The sequence below is a fragment of the Vulpes vulpes genome, chromosome 1 (genome assembly GCF_048418805.1).
Source record: "Vulpes vulpes isolate BD-2025 chromosome 1, VulVul3, whole genome shotgun sequence".
In the NCBI taxonomy this organism is placed as follows: domain Eukaryota; kingdom Metazoa; phylum Chordata; class Mammalia; order Carnivora; family Canidae; genus Vulpes; species Vulpes vulpes.
Window position 1 is genome coordinate 153,625,259 of NC_132780.1, and position 21,514 is coordinate 153,646,772.

The 21,514-nt window shown below is 38.5% G+C and overlaps 1 protein-coding gene across 3 annotated transcripts in view; it reads left to right on the forward strand.

Annotated features, from left to right (window-relative positions):
• PRIM2 (DNA primase subunit 2) overlaps positions 1-849 on the forward strand; it is a 299,004-nt gene extending 298,155 nt beyond the window's left edge. For all 3 annotated transcript variants that reach the window (XM_072734812.1, XM_072734830.1, XM_072734821.1), the window contains one exon: positions 263-849. In XM_072734812.1, coding sequence (XP_072590913.1) covers positions 263-487 — 225 coding nt within the window. In that variant the 3' untranslated portion in view covers positions 488-849. The remainder of the gene's footprint in view (positions 1-262) is intronic.
• Positions 850-21,514: the final 20,665 nt, after the last annotated feature.

The following is a 21,514-nucleotide window of genomic DNA, read 5'->3' on the forward strand; positions in this document are numbered from 1 at the left end:
GCTGGATAGGGAATTGGAACTTGGTGCAGAGGTTCAGGCTGGAAATACAAATGTAAGAGACATTAATGTTTAGGTAGTAGGTGAAGCACTTTCTGAAGGAAATCACCTAAGTAGTGGATTGAGAGTTATGACTGGGAACTACCTGGATCCATGTTCCAGGCACTAAATAGTTTTTTAGCCAGGTCTAGATTAGTTTATGAAGCACCTTTATTTATACCTTTGCCATATACTAATATGATAATACATTTGCTTTCTTACATAGGTGGATGATTGTGGCTTTTCTTTGAACCATCCTAATCAATTCTTTTTTGAGAGCCAACGGATTCTAAATGGTAGTAAAGACATCAGGAAGGAATCCATCCAACCAGAAACTCCTCAACCCAAACCAAGTGTCCAGAAAACCAAGGATGCATCATCTGCTCTGGCCTATCTAAATTCCTCTCTGGAAATGGATATGGAAGGACTAGAGGATTACTTCAGTGAATGATTCTTGGGCCCTTAGGAACCTTTTTTGTCACTAGCTTTCATTTCTTTCAAGATTTTGCCTGTTTCTTTTTTAACCTCTGTCTCTTCCCTCTACCCCTCCCCAATTCATCTGCTGAAAAGCAGGCTTATAGGTAAAAACAAAAACCGACACTGTATTTTGCTTTGACAGAAGGGAAAAGGAAAAATTTCTCTTGAAATCTAATACTTGTTTTTGGCGATAAAACAGCTTTCTAGACTGGTTACCCTCCCCTAGAGACAATAGAACTAAAAACAACTTATTTTTACCCTTTTCACTATTTTTTGCCCAGTCCTTTTTTGGACCATTTTTGTTAATAAATAAAATGTGTATTAGTGTGTCTGTAATTGTAGGAGTCCTATGTTGAGAGGAGGTGTCCAAGATGGTGGCATAGGAAGACCCCGAATTCTCCTCTTACCCAGGACACACCCAGTCTACACCTACACATACAGAAGTTCTTCCTGAAGAACAGAAGGCTGATTATAGCTTCTGCACAATGTATAAAGGGGCCACGCAGAGTTGTGTAGAAGAGTTGAAGACACAGGAATGATGGGAACTCCACTCCCAGTGCTACAAACTGCAGTAAGAGGGAAGAGCACTGAAGACCTGGGGTGCAGGTTCACCCATCCTGGGGCACAATAACAACAACAAAAAATGACTTTAGACTATAAGTGAAGGCAATACATCATTAGCCCTAGAGCATCTGCCAAGCAGTATGGGAACTGCTGGAAATTGTCTCCAGAATCAGCGGTGCTGTTGAACAGCATTGTTTGATTCCCCTCTATCTTGATAGTGTAGACAGCAGCAGCATCCTGGCACTCCAGCCAACCTGTTGCCTCAGTGAGCCTTGGGCCTCTAGCATACCCCAGCTCCAGCCATCCCACCAAAGCTGCCCCAGTGTGGTACATATCAGGACATCCCTGGGCTGTGCCCACTATATGTCAACTACCTTGCCAAGGTGGCCCAGGTGCAAAGCATGCCAGGTCACCCCTAGTCAGGGCTGGCTTCAGCTTCAGCCGTCCCACCAGGATAGCCCCAATATGGATAAAGCCCTACCCCACACCTGCCCTAGGTCTAGCCATCCTGCTAAGGTGGCACCAGTCTAGAGCACCCCAGCACTCCCTGGCCATACCCACTCCACCTCCAGCTATCTGGGCCAGGGCAGCCCTGGCACAAAGTGCTTCAGGACCCCAGGCCTGCACCACCCCAGCTCTAGCCAGCCAACCAAAGCCACAAACATGTAGTCTATACATGGCCACTACACAAGGCCACTCCTTCAAGACTCAAGATGGGTGGTAGTTCACCTAATTCATAGCAATGGAAAAAGCCAAACAAAATGAGACAGAGGAATATGCTCCAAAAAGAAAAACACACAAAATCAGAAAAAGAACTAAATGGAGATAAGCAGTTTACCTGGTAAGAGTAAGTTCTGGTCTAAGATAGTGATATAGTATGACCCTTAAATCATCTCCTCCATGGACACACCAAATCTCTATGTATAAAGCCAATTCCTCCTGAAGCACTGAGGGCTGACTTAATAGCTTCTGTACAACAAAAGTTAGATCATGTAGAGAATAAGAGAGACACAGTAACAAGGGAACCCCATCCTTGATGCAAACTGTAGTGGGTAGCGATAGTTCTGAAGGACCAGGAGCAGATTTCATCTGCCCTGGGGCACAGGAAAGAAGCTAGTTTAAAAGAGCAGCTAGTATATAAAAGATCCAGCCCTAGAACTCTGCCAAACTGGGGGAAATGCTGGAATTCTTGTTAAATCAGACAGGCTGGTGAGCATCATGGTTCATGCTCCCCTTCTTTGATAGTGAAGATGGTAGTAGAGCCTCTGGATACTGTAGTTGGCCTGCCATTTCAGTGAGCCCCAGGCTCCTAGCGCACACCAGCTCTCAACATTTTAGGGCACAAGAAAAAAACCACAAATTAAAAGAGGCACTATAATGTAAAGAGACTAGCATCAGAACCTTCCCAAGCAACAAGGGAACTGCTGGAACTCTGGGATAGAAGGGCTGATGAGCACCGTAGTTCATGTGCCCCATCCATCTTGGTAGTGCAGATGGGAACAGGTCTGGGCATCCTAGCCAGCCTACTCCCTCATTGAGCCCCAGGCCTTTAGCCCACACCGACCCAACCCAACCTATCCCAGCCAGGAGGCCCCAGCATGGTGCACACCAGGACAATCCTGGTTGGCGCTCACTAAAGCTCCAGCCATTGCAGCAAGGTGACACAGGTGCAAAACACCAGAATACTGCAGGTCCAAATCACTTGAGCTCCAGGCAGCTTGCTGGAGCATCCCTAGAGCAGAACACTGTGGGACCTCCTGGCTGACACGTGCTTCAGCTCCAGCCACCCAGCCAGAACACCTCCTGTTAAAGCACTCTGGAAACCCCTGGTCAGTAGCCTACTTCAGCTCCAGCCTCCACACCAGGGCATCCACTGTGTGAAGTGCCCCAAGGATACCCCAATGCACAGCAGTCTTCACTTTAGTTGCCCCAACAGGGCACCCCCTGTGCTGAGAGCCAGAACATGCCAGCTTGCACCCACTTCACTTCCCAGAGCACTCCTGGCACAGAGCAGCCCAGCACTCCCTGGTTTACACCCACTTCAGCTTCAAGCTGTCATATCAGGGTACCCTATGAGCAGAGAGCCCAGAACTGCTCAGGACACTTCAGTTTCAGCCATCCCACTAGGATAGCCCAACACAAAGTGCCTCAGATTCCCAGCCCATGCCAGCCACAGCTCCAACCACCCAGCCCATATCACCAAACACACAATCTACACATGGGATGACCATACATAAGACCATTCCTTCAAGTTTAGGAGAAGTAGCTGTTCTAATTCATAGAAACAAAAAGTCAACCAAAAGGGACAGAGGTATATGCTTCTCCTCAAAAAGGGTAAGGCAAAAGCTCAGAAAACTAAATGAAAGATTAGCAATACACCTCATAAAGAATTTAATGATCATAAATATGCTCATTAGGTAGAAAAACAACTTTCACAAAGAGATAGAAAATCTAAAACAGCCAATCAGAGTTGAAGAATACAATAAATGAAATGAAAAATACACTAGAAGGAATCAATAGGTTAGCAGATGCACAAGGAACCTAGCAATCTGGAAGACAGGGTACTGGAAAGCACTTAAACTGATAGTAAAAAGAAAAAAAGATTTTTTTAAAAATGAGGATAAGTTAAGGAATCACTTAGATAATACCAAGTGAACATTTACATCATAGGGGTCACTTAAGGAGAGACAGAGAAAAAGGGAGAAAACTTATATGAAAAAAATTGCTGAAAACACCTAACCTGGGGAAGGAAACAAACATCTAGGTCCAGTAAGCACAAAAATTTCCAAACAAGATGAACCTAAGGAGGTTCATATATATACAACATACACTAATTGTCAAATTTTAAGATAAAGAGAACATTTTATTGTATCAAGAGAGAAGCAACTAGTTACATATAAAGGAAACTCCATAAGGCTATCAGCTGATATTTCAGACGAATCTTTACAGATATATGGCAAATATATTAAATCAGCTCAGAGGGGGAAAAAACCTGTAACAAAGAATACTATACTGGCAAGGTTATTGTTGGGACTTGAAGGAGAGATAAAGTGTTTCCCAAACAAAGGCTAAAGAAGTTCATCACCAGTAAACTAGCTTTATAAAAAAGGCTAAAGGGTACCAGGCTAAAGGAAGCAGAGGAATGAATTAATGACCTGGAAGACAGAATAATGGAAAGTAATCAATCTGAGCAAATGAAAGAAAAAAGAATCATGCAAGATGAGAATAGACTTAGGGAACTCAGTCACTCCATCAAAAGTAATAACCTTTGAATTATAGGTATCCCAGAAGTTGGAGAAGAGATACAAGTGCAGAAAATTTATTTGAAGAAATAAAAGCTGAAAACTTCCTGAATGTGTTGAAAGAAACATATCCAGATCCAGGAGGCACAGAGATCCTCCCACCACAAAAATTAACCCAAGAAAGTACACATCAAGATACATAGAAATTAAAATAGCTAAAAGTAGTGATAAAGAAAAATGTTATAGCAGCAAGAGAAAAGACCATTAAATACAAAGGAAACCCCATAAGACTGTCAGCAAATTTTTCAGCAGAAACTTTGTAGACCAGCAGAAAGTGGCATGATATATTAAAAGTGCTGAAATCTGTAGCCAGGAATACCCTCCCCAGCAAGGCTATCATGAAGAGTTTCTCAGATAAACAAAAATTAAAGGAGTCCATAACCACCAAACCAGGCCCACAAGAAATATTAAAGGCATTTCTTTGAGTGGAAAGGAAAGACCATATGTGAGACCATAAAAAGTTTGAAGCACAAAAGCTATAAAAATAAGTATACCTGTAAAAAATCAGTGAAGGGATTCACAAAATAAAAGGATGTAAATATGAAACCATATGTCTAAAACATGGGGAGAAGAGTAGAGAATGGGTTCAAACGTAAGTGATTACCAACTTAATATAGACTGCTATCTGAGAAGACGTTAAACAGTAACCACAAAGTAAAAGCTATTAATAGATACACAAAGAATAAAGAGAAAGGAATACAAATATATCACACAAAAAGGTAACAAACCATGAAAGAGAGCAAGACAAGAAAGGATCAGAAAAAGCTACAAAAGCAACCACAAAACAAGTGACAAAATGGCAATAAATACTTATCAATAATTGCCTTGGATGTAAATGGACCAAATGTTCCTACCAAAACACATAGGATAAGAGTAGATAAACAAGACCCATTTATATGCTGCCTACAAGAGACTCATTTCAGACCGAAAGACACTTGCAGACTGAAAATGAGGGGATAGAGAAACATTTATTATTCAAATGGATGTCAAAAGAATCCCAGAGTAGCAATACATATATTTGACAAAATAGACTTTAAAACAAAGACAGTAACACAAGACAAAGAAGGACACTAAATAATCATCGAGGGGACAATCCAACAAGAATATACAGCAATTGTAAATATTTATGTACCCAACATACGAGTATCCACACATAAAACAATTAGTGACGAACATAAAGGAACTAAATGACAGTAATACAATAATAGTAGAGGACTTTAACACCCCACACATGAATGGGAAGAACATCCAAACAGAAAATCAAGCAAACAGTAGCTCTGAATGACACACTGGACAAGATAGACTTAACAGATAAATTCAGAACGTTCCATCCAAAAAGAGCAGATACACATTCTTTTCAAGTGCACATGGAACATTGTCTAGAATAGATCATATATTAGCCCACAAAACAAGTCTCAAAAAATTAAAAAAGATCAAAGTCATACCACGCATCTATCCTGATTACACACTATGAACTTAGAAATGAAGCATAAAAAAATCTGGAAAGACTACAAATAAATGGAAGGTAAATAACACATTACTAAATAATGAATGGGTCAACCAAGAAATCAAAGTAGAAATTAAAAATTAATTGGAAACAAATGACAATGAAAATACAATGATCCAAAATCTTTGGGATACAGCAAAAATGGTTCTAAGAGGGAGGTTTATAGAAATAAAGGCCTACTTAAGAAACAAGAAAAATCTCAAACAACCTAACTTTACACCTAAAGGAGCTAGAAAAACAAGAACTGACAGAACCCAGAATTAGCAAAAGTAAGGAAATTATAAAGATTAGAGAAGAAATAAATGATATATAAACTAAAAAATAATAGGAATGTATCAATGAAACCAGGAACTGGTTCCCTTATTTTTATTTTTTTAAAGCTCTATTTATTTACTTGAGAGACAGAGCGTGCAAAAGGGGGGAGAGGCAGAGTGATAGGAAAAGAGAGAATCTTGGGACGCTTGGGTGGCTCAGCAGTTAAATGTCTGCCTTCCGCCCAGGGTGTGGTCCTGGGGTCCCAGGATCGAGTCCTGTGTTGGGCTCCCTGCATGGAGCCTGCTTTTCCCTCTGCCTGTGTCTCTGCCTCTCTCTTTCTGTATCTCACATGAATAAGTAAAATCTTAAAAAAAAAAAAAGGAAAAGAGAATCTCAAGCAGATTCCCCACTGAGCACAGAGCCTAATGTGGGACTCAATCCCAGGACTCTGAGATCATGACCCAAGCTGAAATCAAGAGTCAGCTGCCCACCCGATTGAGCCACCCAGGTGCCCCAGGGCTCGTTCTTATAAAAGATCAACAAAATTGATAGAGCTCTAGCCAGACTCCTAAAAAGAGAGAGAGAGAGTACCCAAATAAATGAAATCATAATTGAAGGAAGAGAAATAACAATAACCACAAGATATGCAGAATCATACACAATTGCAAGATAAGATTATGAAAAATTATATGCCAACAAATTGGACAACCTAAAGAAATGGATAAATCCCTAGAAACATATAACCTAACCTACAAAAACTGAAGGAGGAAGGAATAGAAAATATGAACAGACTGATTACCAGAAATGAAACTGAATCAGCAATCAAAAAGCTCCCAAGAAACAAAAGCCTAGGACCAAATGGCTTTACAGAAAAATTCTACCAAATATTTAAAGCAGACTAACTCATGTTCTTTTCAAAAATTCCAAAAAATAGAAAGGAAGGAAAACTCCCAAATTCGTTCTATGAGATCAGTATTACCTTGATACCAAATCCAGATAAAGACACCACAAAACAAAAACAAAAAAAGACCCAAACAAAAATAGAACTATAGGCCAGCATCTCTGAAGAATACAGATGCAAAAACTCCCAACAAAATATTAGCAAACAAACAAAAAAAATTAGCAAACCAAATCCAACAATACATTAAAACATCATTCACCATGATCAAGTAGGATTTAGTCCCAGGATGCAAGGGTAGTTCAGTATTTGCAAATCATTCAATGTGATTCATCACATTAATAAAAGAAAGGATAAGAACCAATCATTTCAGGCAGCCCTGGGTGGCTCAGTGGTTTAGTGCTGCCTTAGGCCCAGGGTGTGATCCTGGAGACCTGGGATCGAGTCCCACATCAGGCTCCCTGCATGGAGCCTGCTTCTCCCTCTGCCTGTGTCTCTGCCTCTCTCTCTCTCTCTCTCTCTCTTTGTCTGTCTGTCTCTCTCTCTCTCTATGTCTATCATGAATAAATAAATAAAATCTTTAAATAAAAAAAGAACCAATCATTTCAATAGATGCAGAAAAAGCATTTGAAAAAGTACAACATTCATCCATGATAAAAACCCTCAACAAAGTAGGTCTAAAGGAAACATGCCTCAGCATAATAAAGGCCTTATATGAAAACCCCAAAGTGAATATCATACTCAGTAGTGGAAAGTTGAGAGCTTTTCTCTTAAGGTAGAAATAAGACAAGGATGTCCACTCTTATCACTTTTATTCAACATAGTACTGGAAGTCCTAGCCACAGCAATCAGACAACAAAAAGAAGTAAAAAGCATCCACATTGGTAAGGAAGAAGAAAAACTCTATTTGCAGATGACATGACACTATATATAGAAAAACCCTAAAGACTCCACCAAAAAACTACTTGAACTGATAAACAAATTCAGTAAAGTGGCAGGATACAAAATCAATGTACAGAAATCTGTTGCACTTCTATACACAATAGTGAAGCAACATAAAGAGAAATTAAGAAAGCAATTTCTTTTACAACTTCACCAATTATAGTAAAATTTCTAGGAATAAACTTAACCAAAGAGGTGAAACACCCATACTCTGAAAACTGTAAAACATTGACAAAAGAAGTTGAAAATGATGCAAAGAAATGGAAAGACATTCTATGCTTGTGGATTGCAAGAACAAATACCATGAAAATGTCCATACACCCAAAGCAATCTACAGATTTAATGCAATCCCTATCAAAATACCAACAGCATTTTTCACAGAACTAAAACAACCCTAAAATTTGTATGGAAGCAAAGAAGACCATGAATAGCAAAAGGAATCTTGAAAAAGGAAAACAAAACAAAACAAAATTGTGTCTATACCACAATTATAGACTTCAAGTCATATTACAAAACTGTAGTAATTGAAACAGTCTGGTACTGACACAAAAATAGACATACAGATCAATGAGACAGAATAGAAAACCCAGAAATAAATCCATACTTGACAAAGGAGCCACATGCAAAAGAATGAAACTGAACCACTTTCTTTCACCATACAAAAAATAAACTCAAAATGGATTGAAGACCTAAATGTGAGTCCTAAAACCATAAAACTGGCAGAAGAATGTACAAGGAATAATTTCATTGACATCAGCCATAGCTACACTTATCTAGATATGTCTCCTGAGGAAGGAAAACAAAAGGAAAAATAAATTATTGGGACTACACCAAAATAAAAAGCTTCTGCATAGTGAAGGAAACAGCAAAACTAAGAGGCTACATACTGAATTGGGAGATATTTGCAAATGGCGTATGTGATTAAGTGTTAGTATTCAAAATAAATAAAAAATGGATACAATTCAACACCCAAAAAAACAATAAGAAACGGATACAAGTCAACACCCAAAAAACAAATAATCCTATTAAAAATGGGCAGGAAACATGAACAGACTTTCTCCAAAAAGACACACAGATGGCCAACAGACACATGATAAGGTGCTCAACATCACTTATCAGGGAAATGCAAATCAAAAGTACAATGAGATATCACCTCACACCTGTCAGAAGAGCTAAAATCAAAACCACGAGAAATAACAACTGGAGAGGATGTGGAGAAAAAGGAACCCCCCTGAACTCTCAGTGGGAATACAAACTGGTGTGGTCATTGTGAAAAACAGTATGGAAGTCCTTCAGAAAAAAAATAGGGCTCCTATACAATCCAGGAATTACACTATTAGATATTTACCCACAAAATATAAAAGCACTAATTCAAAGGGATACATGCACCCCTATGTTTATTGCAGCATTATTTATAATAGCCAAATTATGGAAGCACTCCAAGTGTTCATCAGTAGATGAATGGGAAAGAAAGAAAGAAGAAAGAAAGAAAGAAAGAAAGAAAGAAAGAAAGAAAGAAAGAAAGAAAGAAGAAAGGAAGGAAGGAAGGAAGGAAGGAAGGAAGGAAGGAAGGAAGGAAGGAAGGAAGGAAGAAGGGAGAGAGAAGGAGAGAGACAAACCAAGAAACAGATTCTTAACTGTAGAGAACAAACTGATGGTTACCAGAGAAGAGGTGGGCGGGGGATGGGTGAAATAGGTGATGGGAATTAAAGAGTACACTTACCATGATGAGCATAGAGTAATGTATAGAATTTCTGAATCACTGAATTACTGAATATATACCTGAATCTGATATAACACTGTATGTTAACTATACTGGAATTTAAATTTAAAACTTAAAAAAAGAAAAAATTCATGAAGTGGAAATATGCATAAGTCAAACTTAAAATAAATCTAAAAATAGTCAAAAAATAAGTTTCTGGGTAAAACTTATGGGTGAAGGGGGTCAGAAGATACAAACTTCCAGTTATAGAATGAATAAGTCACAAGGAAGTAATGAACAGTGCAGTGATTATAGTTAATAATAGTGTACTGCATATTTGAAAGTTGCTGAGAGAGTAGAACTTAAAAGTTCTCATTACAAGAAAACTTAAAAGTATATATGGTGAAAGATGTTAACTAGACATGTTGTGATGATTGTTTTGCAAAACAATGAAACAAGATTGCTTTCTTACACCATACACAAAAAAATCTTAAGATGGTGTTAAAGACACAAATATGAGACATGAAACTATATGAATTCTAGAAGAAAACATAGGCACCAGCCTTTTTCTAGATATGTCTCCTCAGACAAATGAACCAAAAGTTTAATCAGAAATAAACTATTGGGGCTACATCAAAATAAAAGGCTTTCTTCAGCAAAGGAAACATCAACAGAAGAAAAAGGCAAACTACTAAATGAGTGGTTAATACCTAAAATATATAGAGCATTTATACAACTCAACAGTCAAAAAACCCCAAATAATCTGATTTAAAAATCAGCAGAGGACCTGAATAAACATTCTTCCAAAGGAGATACACTGATAGCCAACAGACACATGAAAAGATACTCAGCATCAGTAATCACCACAGAAATGCAAATCAAAACCACAATGAGATATCACTTTACACCTGTCAGAATGGCTAGAATAAGAAATATAAGAAATAAATATTGGCAAAGATGTAGAGAAAAAAAGGACCATGTGTAATATATTCTTGATGGGTATATAAATTGGTGCAGTCAGTGTGGAAAACAGTATGGAGTGTCTTCAAAAACAAAATTGAAATACCATATGATCCAGTAACTCCACTGGTGGGTATTTACCCAAAGAATATAAAACACTAATTTGAAGAGATATATGTGACCCTACGCTTATTATAGCGTCAAATAGAATAGCAAAAATGTGAAAGCAACCCATGTCCACTGATAGATGAATAAAGAAGAAGTGATACACACACGCACACACAAACACACACACACAATGGGATATTACTCAGCCATAAAAAAAAGCAGGAGATCTTGCCATTTGTAAGAAGATGGATGGACCTAGAGAGTATTATGCTACATAAAATAAGTCAGAGAAAGACAAATGCCATATGATTTCACTTATATGTGGAATCTAAAAAAACAAAACAAAGAAACAAAGAAACAAACAAAACACCTAACAGAAACAGATCCCTAAAAACAGAAAACAAACTGATGGTTGCTAGAGAGAAGGGAGCTGGAGAGATCAGCAAAATGAGTGAAGAGGAGTGGGGGATAATAGGATTCGTAGTATGGAATGAATGAATCAGAGGCATAAAAGATACATCACAGGGAATATGGTCATTGGTATTGTAATAGCATTGTATAGAGACAGATGGTGACTATGCTTGTGGTGAGTATAGCATAACATTTAGAGATATTGAATCACTATGTACATAATTGCAACTAATGTAACATTGTGTGTCAACTGTATTTCAATAAAAAAAGAATATGAAATAATAGTCATACAGATGCTCTTCAGACTTGAGAGAAGTAGATAAACTCAGTGAGAACATCAATAAAGAGATAGAAAATGTAAAAGAGAACCAATCAGGAATACTGAAATGAAAAGTACTAGAAGAAATCAACAGCAGATTAGAGGATTTAGAACAGATCAGTGATCTGGATTACAGGGTATTGAAAAGCACTCAAGTTCAACAGGAAGTAGAGTTAGAGCAAAGGACTTCTGGGCCAACATCAAGCATACCAACAATCACAATAGAGAGTTCTCAGAAGAAGAAGTGAGAGAGAGAGAGAGAGAGAGAGAGAGAGACAGAAAGGGACAGAAGACTTAAAGAAATAATAGCTGAAAACTTCCCTAATCTGGGGAAGGACATAGACATTGGGTCCAGGAATCACAAAGAGCCCCTAACAACATGAACCCAAGGAGGTCCACAGTAAGATACATAATAATTAAAATGTTGAAATTAAAGAGAGAATCTTAAAAACAACAAGAGAGGAGCAACTAGTTACATCTAAGAGAAATCATAAAGCTACTAGATGAGAAACTTTCAGGAGAAACTTTGCAGGCCAGAAGAGAGTAGAGTGACATATTCAAAGTGCTAAGGGTAGGCGGGGGTAGGGTGGGGTGGGGTGGTGGAGAACCAATGCTACAAATAAAAATACCCAGAAATGTTACTATTTATAATTGAAGGAAAAATAAAGAATCTCTTAGACAAAAGATAAAGGAATGCATCACCACTAAATCAATCTTACAAGTAATGATAAAGGGACTTCTTTAAACAAGAGTGAAAGGTTGTAACTATGAAGTTACAGATATTTTACTGGTAAAATCAAACATACACTAAAGCGTAGTTAGATCAATCATTTATAAAGCTAATAAGAATATTAAAAGAAAAAAGTACTAAAATCAGTTATATCAAAAAAAATAGTTGAGGTATTCACAAAATGAAAATGTAAATATGGTATCATACACTTAAAACATGGAGATGGGAAGTAAAAACGAAGTGCTTTTTAAATGTGTTCAAGCTTAAGTGACCATCAACTTAACATAGATGGTTATAAACTTAAAATGCTAAATATGAACCTCATGGTAAATTCATGAACCTTATGGTAAATCAAAAATCAAACCCTATAATAGGTACACAATAAAGAGAAAAGGATTCAAGCATAACACTGATAAAGTAGTCAATCACAAGGGGGAAAAGTAAGAAAAGTAGGAAGGCACAAGAGAAGACCATAAAAACAAGCAGAAAACAATGAATAAAGTGGCAATAATGTCTATTAATTTTATTTATATGTAAATTATCTAAATGTTTCACTCTAAAGACACATGATGAAAAAACAATTCATCTATAGACTGTCTACAAGGGGCTCACTTCAGACTTAAAGACACATAAAGAAATGAAGGGATGAAAAAAAAAAGAAATGAAGGGATGGACAAAGATATTTGATGCAAATGAAAAAAGAATAAAGCTAGAGTAGCAATGCCTATATCAGCTAAAATAGACTTAAAAACAAAGACTGTAACTAAAGATAAGACATTACATAACGATACAAGGAATCAATCCAAAAAGAGGATATAACAATCATATTATCCAACATTGGATCACCTAAATACATAAAGCAAATATTAACAGACATAAAGGGAGGAAATGGACAGTAATACAATAATAGTAACAGACTTTACACTCCACTTCCATTAATGGGTAGATTCTCCAGACAGAAAATCAATATGGATATAGTGTCTCGGAATGACACAATAGATTAACTAGACTTAGCAGATATATACAGAACATGCTATCCCCAAACAGTAGAATACACATTTTTTTCAAGTACACACAAAAAATTCTTTAATATAGATCACATAGTAAGACAGAACATAAAGACTCCTAACTCTAGGAAACGAACTAGGGGTGGTGGAAGGGGAGGAGGGCGGGGGGTGGGGGTGAATGGGTGACGGGCACTGAGGGGGGCACTTGACGGGATGAGCACTGGGTGTTATTCTGTATGTTGGTAAATTGAACACCAATAAAAAAATAAATTTATTATAAAAAATTTAAAAATAAACACTTAAAAAAAGAAAAAAGCCATGAAGCGCCAGTCTTAACAAATTTAAGAAGATCTAAATCATCTTTTTTGACCACGACAGTATGAAAGTAAAAGTCAATTACAAAGAAAAAAAAACCTGGAAAAATAACAACACAGGAAGGGTAAACAACATACAAATGCTACTAAACACCCAATGGATCAACAAAGAAATCAAAGAGGAACCACCAACAACAAAATAACTGGAGACAAATGAAAATGGAAACGCATCAGTACAAAGTCTTTGGGACACAGGAAAAGCAGTTCTAGGAGGGAAGTTTATAGCAATACATGCCTACTTCAAGAAAGAAGAAAACTCTCAAATAAACAATCTAAACTTACACCTAAAGAAACTAGAAAAAGAACAAACAAAGCCCAAAGTTAGTAGAAGGAAGGAAATAATAAAATTCAATATTGAAAGAAATGAAATAGACACTAAAAGCCAATAGAGAAGATCAATGAAACTAAGAGGTAGTTCTTTGAAGAGAAAAACAACACTGATAATTCTTTAGCCAGACTCATCAAGAAGAAAAGAAGACTCAAAAAAAAAAAAAAAAAAAAAAAAAAGAAGAAGAAGACTCAAAAGAACAAAATCTGAAATGAATGAGAAGACACAACAGACACCACAGAAATACAAAGGATTACAATGCACTATTACAAAAAAATTATACAAGAAATTGAACAGCCTATAGGAAATGGATAAATTCCTAGAAACATACAATCTTCTGAGACCGAATCAGAAAAATAGAAAATCTGAATAGACCAAATACTAATAAACAAATTAAATTAGTAATTTTATAAGTCCAAAAAAGGTTCAAGGCCAAAGGCTTCATAAGTGAACCCTACCAAACATTTAGAGAAGAGTTAATATCTATCCTCAAACTATTCCAAATAGCAGAAAAGGAAGGAAAGCTTCCAAATTCATTCTATGAGGCCAGCATTTCAGCATTATCCCCAAACCAGATAAAGATAGTACAAAATAAGAAAACTACAGGTTAACATCCCTGATGATATAGATACAAAAATTTTTTTAAAAAAATTTTTATTGGAGTTCAATTTGCCAACATATAGCATAACACCCAGTGCTAAAAAAACAAAAAACAAAAAAAACCCACACACAAAAAAAACACCCAGTGCTCATCCCGCCAAGTGCCCCCCTAGTGCCCATCACCCAGTCACCCCAACCTCCTGCCCACCTGCCTTTCCACTACCCCTTGTTCATTTCCCAGAGTTAGATGTCTCTCATGTTTTGTCACCCACACTAATATTTTCACTCATTTTCTCTCCTTTCCCTTTATTCCCTTTCCCTAATTCTTATATTCCCCAAATGAATGAGACCATATAATGTTTGTCCTTCTCCGATTGACTTACTTCACTCAGCATAATACCCTCCAGTTCCATCCATGTTGAAGCAAATGGTGGGTATTTGTCATTTCTAATGGCTGAGTAATATTCCATTGTATACATAGACCACATCTTCTTTATCCACTCACCTGTCGATGGACACCGAGGCTCCTTCCACAGTTTGGCTATTGTGGCCATTGCTGCTAGAAACATCGAGGTGCAGGTGTCCCGGCGTTTCATTGCATCTGTATCTTTGGGGTAAATCCCCAACAGTGCAATTGCTGGGTCGTAGGGCAGGTCTATTTTTAACTCTTTGAGGAACCTCCACACAGTTTTCCAGAGTGGCTGCACCAGTTCACATTCCCACCAACAGTGTAAGAGGGTTCCCTTTTCTCCACATCCTCTCCAACATTTGTGGTTTCCTGCCTTGTTAATTTTCCCCATTCTCACTGGTGTGAGGTGGTATCTCATTGTGGTTTTGATTTGTATTTCCCTGATGGCAAGGGTTGCAGAGCATTTTCTCATGTGCATGTTGGCCATGTCTATGTCCTCCTCTGTGAGATTTCTGTTCATGTCTTTTGCCCATTTCATGATTGAATTGTTTGTTTCTTTGGTGTTGAGTTTAATAAGTTCTTTATAGATCTTGGAAACTAGCCCTTTATCTGATACGTCATTTGCAAATATCTTCTCCCATTCTGTAGGTTGCCTTTTAGTTTTGTTGACTGTATCCTTTGCTGTGCAAAAGCTCCTTATCTTGATGAAGTCCCAATAGTCCATTTTTGCTTTTGTTTCTCTTGCATTCATGGATGTATCTTGCAAGAAGTTACTGTGGCCAAGTTCAAAAAGGATGTTGTCTGTGTTCTCCTCTAGGATTTTGATGGAATCCTGTCTCACATTTAGATCTTTCATCCATTTGAGTTTATCTTTGTGTATGGTGAAAGAGAGTGGTCTAGTTTCATTCTTCTGCATGTAGATGTCCAATTTTCCCAGCACCATTTATTGAAGAGACTGTCTCTTTTCCAGTAGGTAGTCTTCTCTGCTTTGTCGAATATTAGTTGACCATAAAGTTGAGGGTCCACTTCATTGATCCATGTGTCTGTTTTTGTGCCAGTACCACACTGTCTTGATGACCACAGCTTTGTGGTACAACCTGAAATCTGGCATTGTGATGCCCCCAGCTATGGTTTTCTTTTTTAATATTCCCCTGGCTATTCGGGGTCTTTTCTGATTCCATGCAAATCTTAAAATGATTTGTTCCAACTCTCTGAAGAAAGTCCATGATATTTTGATAGGGATTGCATTAAATGTGTAAATTGCCCTGGGTAACATTGACATTTTCACAATATTAATTCTGCCAATCCAGAAGCATGGAATATTTTTCCATCTCTTTGTGTCTTACTCAATTTCTTTCAGAAGTGTTCTATAGTTTTTAGGGTATAGATCCTTTACCTCTTTGGTTAGGTTTATTCCTAGGTATCCTATGCTTTTGGGTGCAATTGTAAATGGGATTGACTCCTTAATTTCTGTTTCTTCAGTCTCATTGTTAGTGTATAGAAATGCCATTGATTTCTGGGCATTGATTTTGTATCCTGCCACACTGCCAAATTGCTGTATGAGTTCTAGCTATCTTGGGGTGGAGTCTTTGGGGTTTTCTACTTACAGTATCATGTCATCCACAAAGAGGGAGAGTTTGACTTCTTCTTTGCCAATTTGAATGCTTTTAATGTCTTTTTGTTGCCTGCTTGCTGAAGCTAGGACTTCTAGTACTATGTTGAATAGCAGTGGTGAGAGTGGACATCCCTGTCTTGTTCCTGATCTTAGGGGGAAAGCTCCCAGTTTTTCCCCATTGAGAATGATATTGGCTGTGGGCTTTTTGTAGATGACTTTTAAGATGCTGAGGAATGTTCCCTCTGTCCCTACACTTTGAGTTTTGATCAGGAATGGATGCTATATTTTGTCACATCCTTTCTCTACATCTATTAAGAGGATCATATGGTTCTTGTTTTTTCTCTTGTTGATATGATCTATCACATTGATTGCTTTACGAGTGTTGAACCAGCCTTGCATCCCCGAGATAAATCCCACTTGGTCATGGTGAATAGTCTTCTTAATGTATTGTTGGATCCTATTGGCTAGTATCTTGTTGAGAATTTTTGCATCCATGTTCATCAGGGATATTAGTCTATAATTCTCCTTTTGGTGGTCTTTGTCTGGTTTTGGAATTAAGGTGATGGTGGCCTCATAGGATGAGTTTGGAAGTATTCCATCTCTTTCTATCTTCCCGAACAGCTTTAGTAGAATAGGTATGGTTTCTTCTTTAAACGTTTGATAGAATTCCCCTGGGAATCCATCTGGCCCTGGACTTTTGTGTCTTGGGAGGTTTTTGATGACTGCTTCAATTTCCTCCCTGGTTATTGGCCTGTTCAGGTTTTCTATTTCTTCCTGCTCCAGTTTTGGTAGTCTGTGGTTTTCCAGAAATGTATCAATTTCTTCTAGATTGCCTAATATATTGGATTATAGCTGCTCATATTAAGTTTTTAAAATCGTTTGTATTTCCTTGGTATTGGTGGTGATCTCTCCTTTATCATTCATGATTTTATTAATTTAAGCCTTTTCTCTCTTCTTTTTAATAAGGCTGGCTAATGGTTTATCAATCTTATTAATTCTTTCAAAGAACCAACTCCTTGTTTTGTTGATCTGTTCCACAGTTCTTCTGGTCTCTATTTCATTGAGTTCTGCTCAAATCTTTATTAACTGTCTTCTTCTGCTGGTGGAAGGTTTTATTTGTTGTTCCTTCTCCAGCTCTTTTAGGTGCAAGGTTAGCTTTTGTATTTGAGTTCTTTCCGGTTTTTGGATGGATGCTTGTATTGCGATGTATGTCCCCCTCAAGACTGCTTTTGCTGTATCCCAAAGATTTTGAACAGTTGTATCTTCATTCTCATTAGTTTCCATGAATCTTTTTAATTCTTCTCTAATTTCCTGGTTGAGCCTTTCATCTTTTAGCAGGATGGTCTTTAACCTCCACGTGTTTGAAATCCTTCCAAACTTCTTGTGGTTTAGTTCTAGTTTCACAGCATTATGGTCTGCAAATATGTGGGGGACAATCCCAATCTTTTGGTATCAGTTAAGACCTGATTTGTGACCCAGTATGTGGTCTATTCTGGAGAAAGTTCCATCTGCACCTCAGAAAAATGTGTATTCAGTTGCGTTTGGATGTAAAGTTCTGTAAATATCTGTGATATCCACCTGGTCCAGTGTATCATTTAAAGCTCTTGTTTCTTTGGAGATTTTGTGCTTAGAAGATCTATCGATTGTAGAAAGTGTCATGTTCAAGTCTCCAAGTATAAGTGTATTATTATCTAAGTAGGTCTTAACTTTGGTTATTAATTGATTGATATACTTGGCAGCTCCTGCATTCAGGGCATAAATATTCATGATTGTTAGGTCCTCTTGTTGGATAGATCCTTTAAGTATGATATAATGTCCCTCTTCATCTCTTACTACAGTCTTTGGGATAAACTTTAATTTATTTGATATGAGGATGGCTACCCCTGCTTTCTTTTGAGGACCATCTGAATGGTAAATGGTTCTCCAACATTTTATTTTCAGGCTGTAGGTGTCCTTAGGTCTAAAATGAGTCTCTTTTAGACAGCAAATAGGTGGGTCTTGCTTTTTTATCCAGTCTGAAACCCTGCACCTTTTGATGGGATCATTAAGCCCATTCACGTTCAGTTACTATTGAAAGATGAACTTAGTGTCATCATAATACCTATTCAGTCCCAGATTTTGGGGATTGTTTCCTTGGACTTCCTCTTTCTCTTACAGAGTCCCTCTTAATATTTCTTGCAGAGCTGGTTTGGTGGTCACATATTCTTTCAATTTCTGCCTATCTTGGAAGCTCTTTATCTCTCCTTCTAGTCTGAATGAGAGCTTTGCTGGATAAAGTGTTTTGGCTGCAAGTTCTTCTCATTTAGGACACTGAATATATCCTGCCAGCCCAGAAAGGGTTGGCACCTCTCTGTGGAGAGGTCTGCTGTTAACCTAATACTTCTCCCCATAAAGGTTAGGGATCTCTTGTCTCTTGCTGCTTTAAGGATCTTTTCTTTATCTTTGGAATTTGCAAGTTTCACTATTAAATGTAAGGGTGTTGAATGGTTTTTATTGATTTTGGGGGGTGGGGATCTCTCTATCTCCTGAATCTGCATGCCTGTTTCCCTTCCCAAGTTAGGGAAGTTCTCAGCTATGATTTGTTTAAATACACTTTCTGGACCTCTGTCCCTTTCGACGTCCTCTGGAACCGAAATTAAACGTAGATTTTTCCTTCTGAGGCTGTCATTTGTTTCCCTTAACCTTTCCTCATGATCTTTTAATTGTCTGTCTCTTTTTTCCTCAGTTTCCCTCTTTGCCATCAACTTGTCTTCTATGTCACTCACTCCTTCTTCTGCCTCATTAACCCTCGTCGTTAGAACCTCCAGTTTGGATTGCATCTCATTTATTTGTTTTTTAATTTCGGCCTGATTAGATCTAAATTCTGCAGTCATGAAGTCTCTTGAGTCCTTTATGCTTTTTTTTCCAGAGCCACCAGTAGCTTTATAATTGTGCTTCTGAATTGGCTTTCTGACATTGAATTGTAATCCAAATTCTGTAACTCTGTGGGAGAGTGTACTGTTTCTGATCCTTTCTTTTGTGGTGAGTTCTTCCTTCTAGTCATTTTGCTCAGTGCAGAGTGGCTAAAAACAAGTTGTACTGGAAAAAAGAGAAAAAGAGAAAAAAAGGAAAAGCGGGGGAACAAACAAAAAACAAGGAGGGGTATCCTCTGATTCTATATACTGTAAGTCCCTAGACTTCCCCTGGAACTTTCCAGCTGCTTGGTGAAGAACTTGCTCTTCCCCTGTCTTCCAGTTGGTCTTCTGGGGCAGGGGCCTGCTGTGTTGATTCTCAGGTGTGTGCACCTGGGGGAGCTGCCCCGCCCCCTACAGGTGCACGGCTCAGTGGGAGCTGGTTACCCCTTGAGGCCCCTGCTACCTGGTGGCCCTGCTCAGTCTCAGGCACAGGGCGACTCCAGGAGGAACAACAACAGTGGCGGTGGCCAGCTCTCCAGCCCTAGAGTCAGCTCCCGCAGTAACTATGGCAGCTCCCAGTCCGCAGGGGCCTGGATGCTCCGGGGGCGTGGGGCACCAATCTGCACGGTGCCCAGGGCTGCCCAGTGGCAAGAGCATCCTCGCTGTCCTGTGTCCTCCCAGCCACCGCCTATCCCCAGGGGAGCGCCGGATTTTGGGCTGTGTACCCCGGCGCCCTGGGCTCTAGGGCCTGCGCTGCTGGAATTCCGCTCTGGAGGCCACTCAGTCCCCTCCCCACGGGGAGCCGCAGCCCCAGCCGGCCAGAGCTGCTCCTGGGGCCCCGCCGTGCACAGTGTGTGGCACGCTCTCCCCCGGGGGGCAGATCCTCTGTTAGTGCCCCTAGGAGCCTGAAGGCATCCCTGCCCCTCCTGGGATCCTGCCCGAGCTCCCTGTGAGCGCCTTTCTATCCGAGCGCCTTTTTGTCCGGGAAGATTCGTAAAGTTCCTGCTTCTCCGGGACTGGGCTTTCCTGTCCTGGAGGCTCTCGCCGCCCCCCTTAGCCTAGCTCCTCGTGGGGGCCCCTCCCCTTGGATGCTTTTTTATTTATTTTTTCCCCCTCTTCCTACCTTGATAGAAGCACGAACTCTTCTCTCTGTAGTGTTCCAGCTGTTCTCTCTTTAAATCTCAGACCGAATTCGTAGGTTTTCAGGATGATTTGAAAGTTATCTAGCTAAGTTGGTGGGGACAGGTGACTTGGGGACCCTACTCTTCCTCCATCTTGCCCTGCCTCCCCATATAAAAATCGTCAACAAAATATTAGCATACCAAATTTGACAATACATTAGGGATCACTTTCTTTCCAGGAATGCAAGGGTGATTTAGTGTCTGGAAAAACTCACTCAACATCATATACTACCTTAACAAAATGAAGAATAAATATCATATGTGATCTCAATAGATGCAGAAAAGCATTTGACAAAAATTCAACATACATTCATGATTAAAACTCTCAACTAAGTGGCTTTAGAGAGAACATACCTGAACATAATAAAGGTCATGTATGAAATGTTACCCACAGGTAACATTATACTCAATACTGAAAATCATAAAGTCTTCATTCTAAAATTAGGAAAAAGACATGGATATCTACTTTCACCACTTTTATTCAACATAATACTTGAAGTCCTACCCATAGCAGTCAGATAAGAAAAAGAAATAAAAACATGGAAATTAGAAAGGAAGAATTAAAATTGTCACTATTTGCAGATGACATGATACTATATAAAAAAAAGTCCTAAAGACTCTATAAGAACTATTAGAAGTAATAAATGAATTCAGTAAAGTTGAAGGATACAAAATAAATACACAGAAATTGGTTGCATTTATATACACTAATAACGAAGAAGCCGAAAGAAAACTTAAGAAAATAATCTCATTTACAATTGCATCAAAGAGTACAAAATATCTAGGTATAAATTTAACCAAGTGAAAAAACTATACTCTGAAAACTATAAGACAATGATGAACTAAATTGAAAATGGCAAAAATAACTGTGAAGATATACCATGTTCAAGGATAG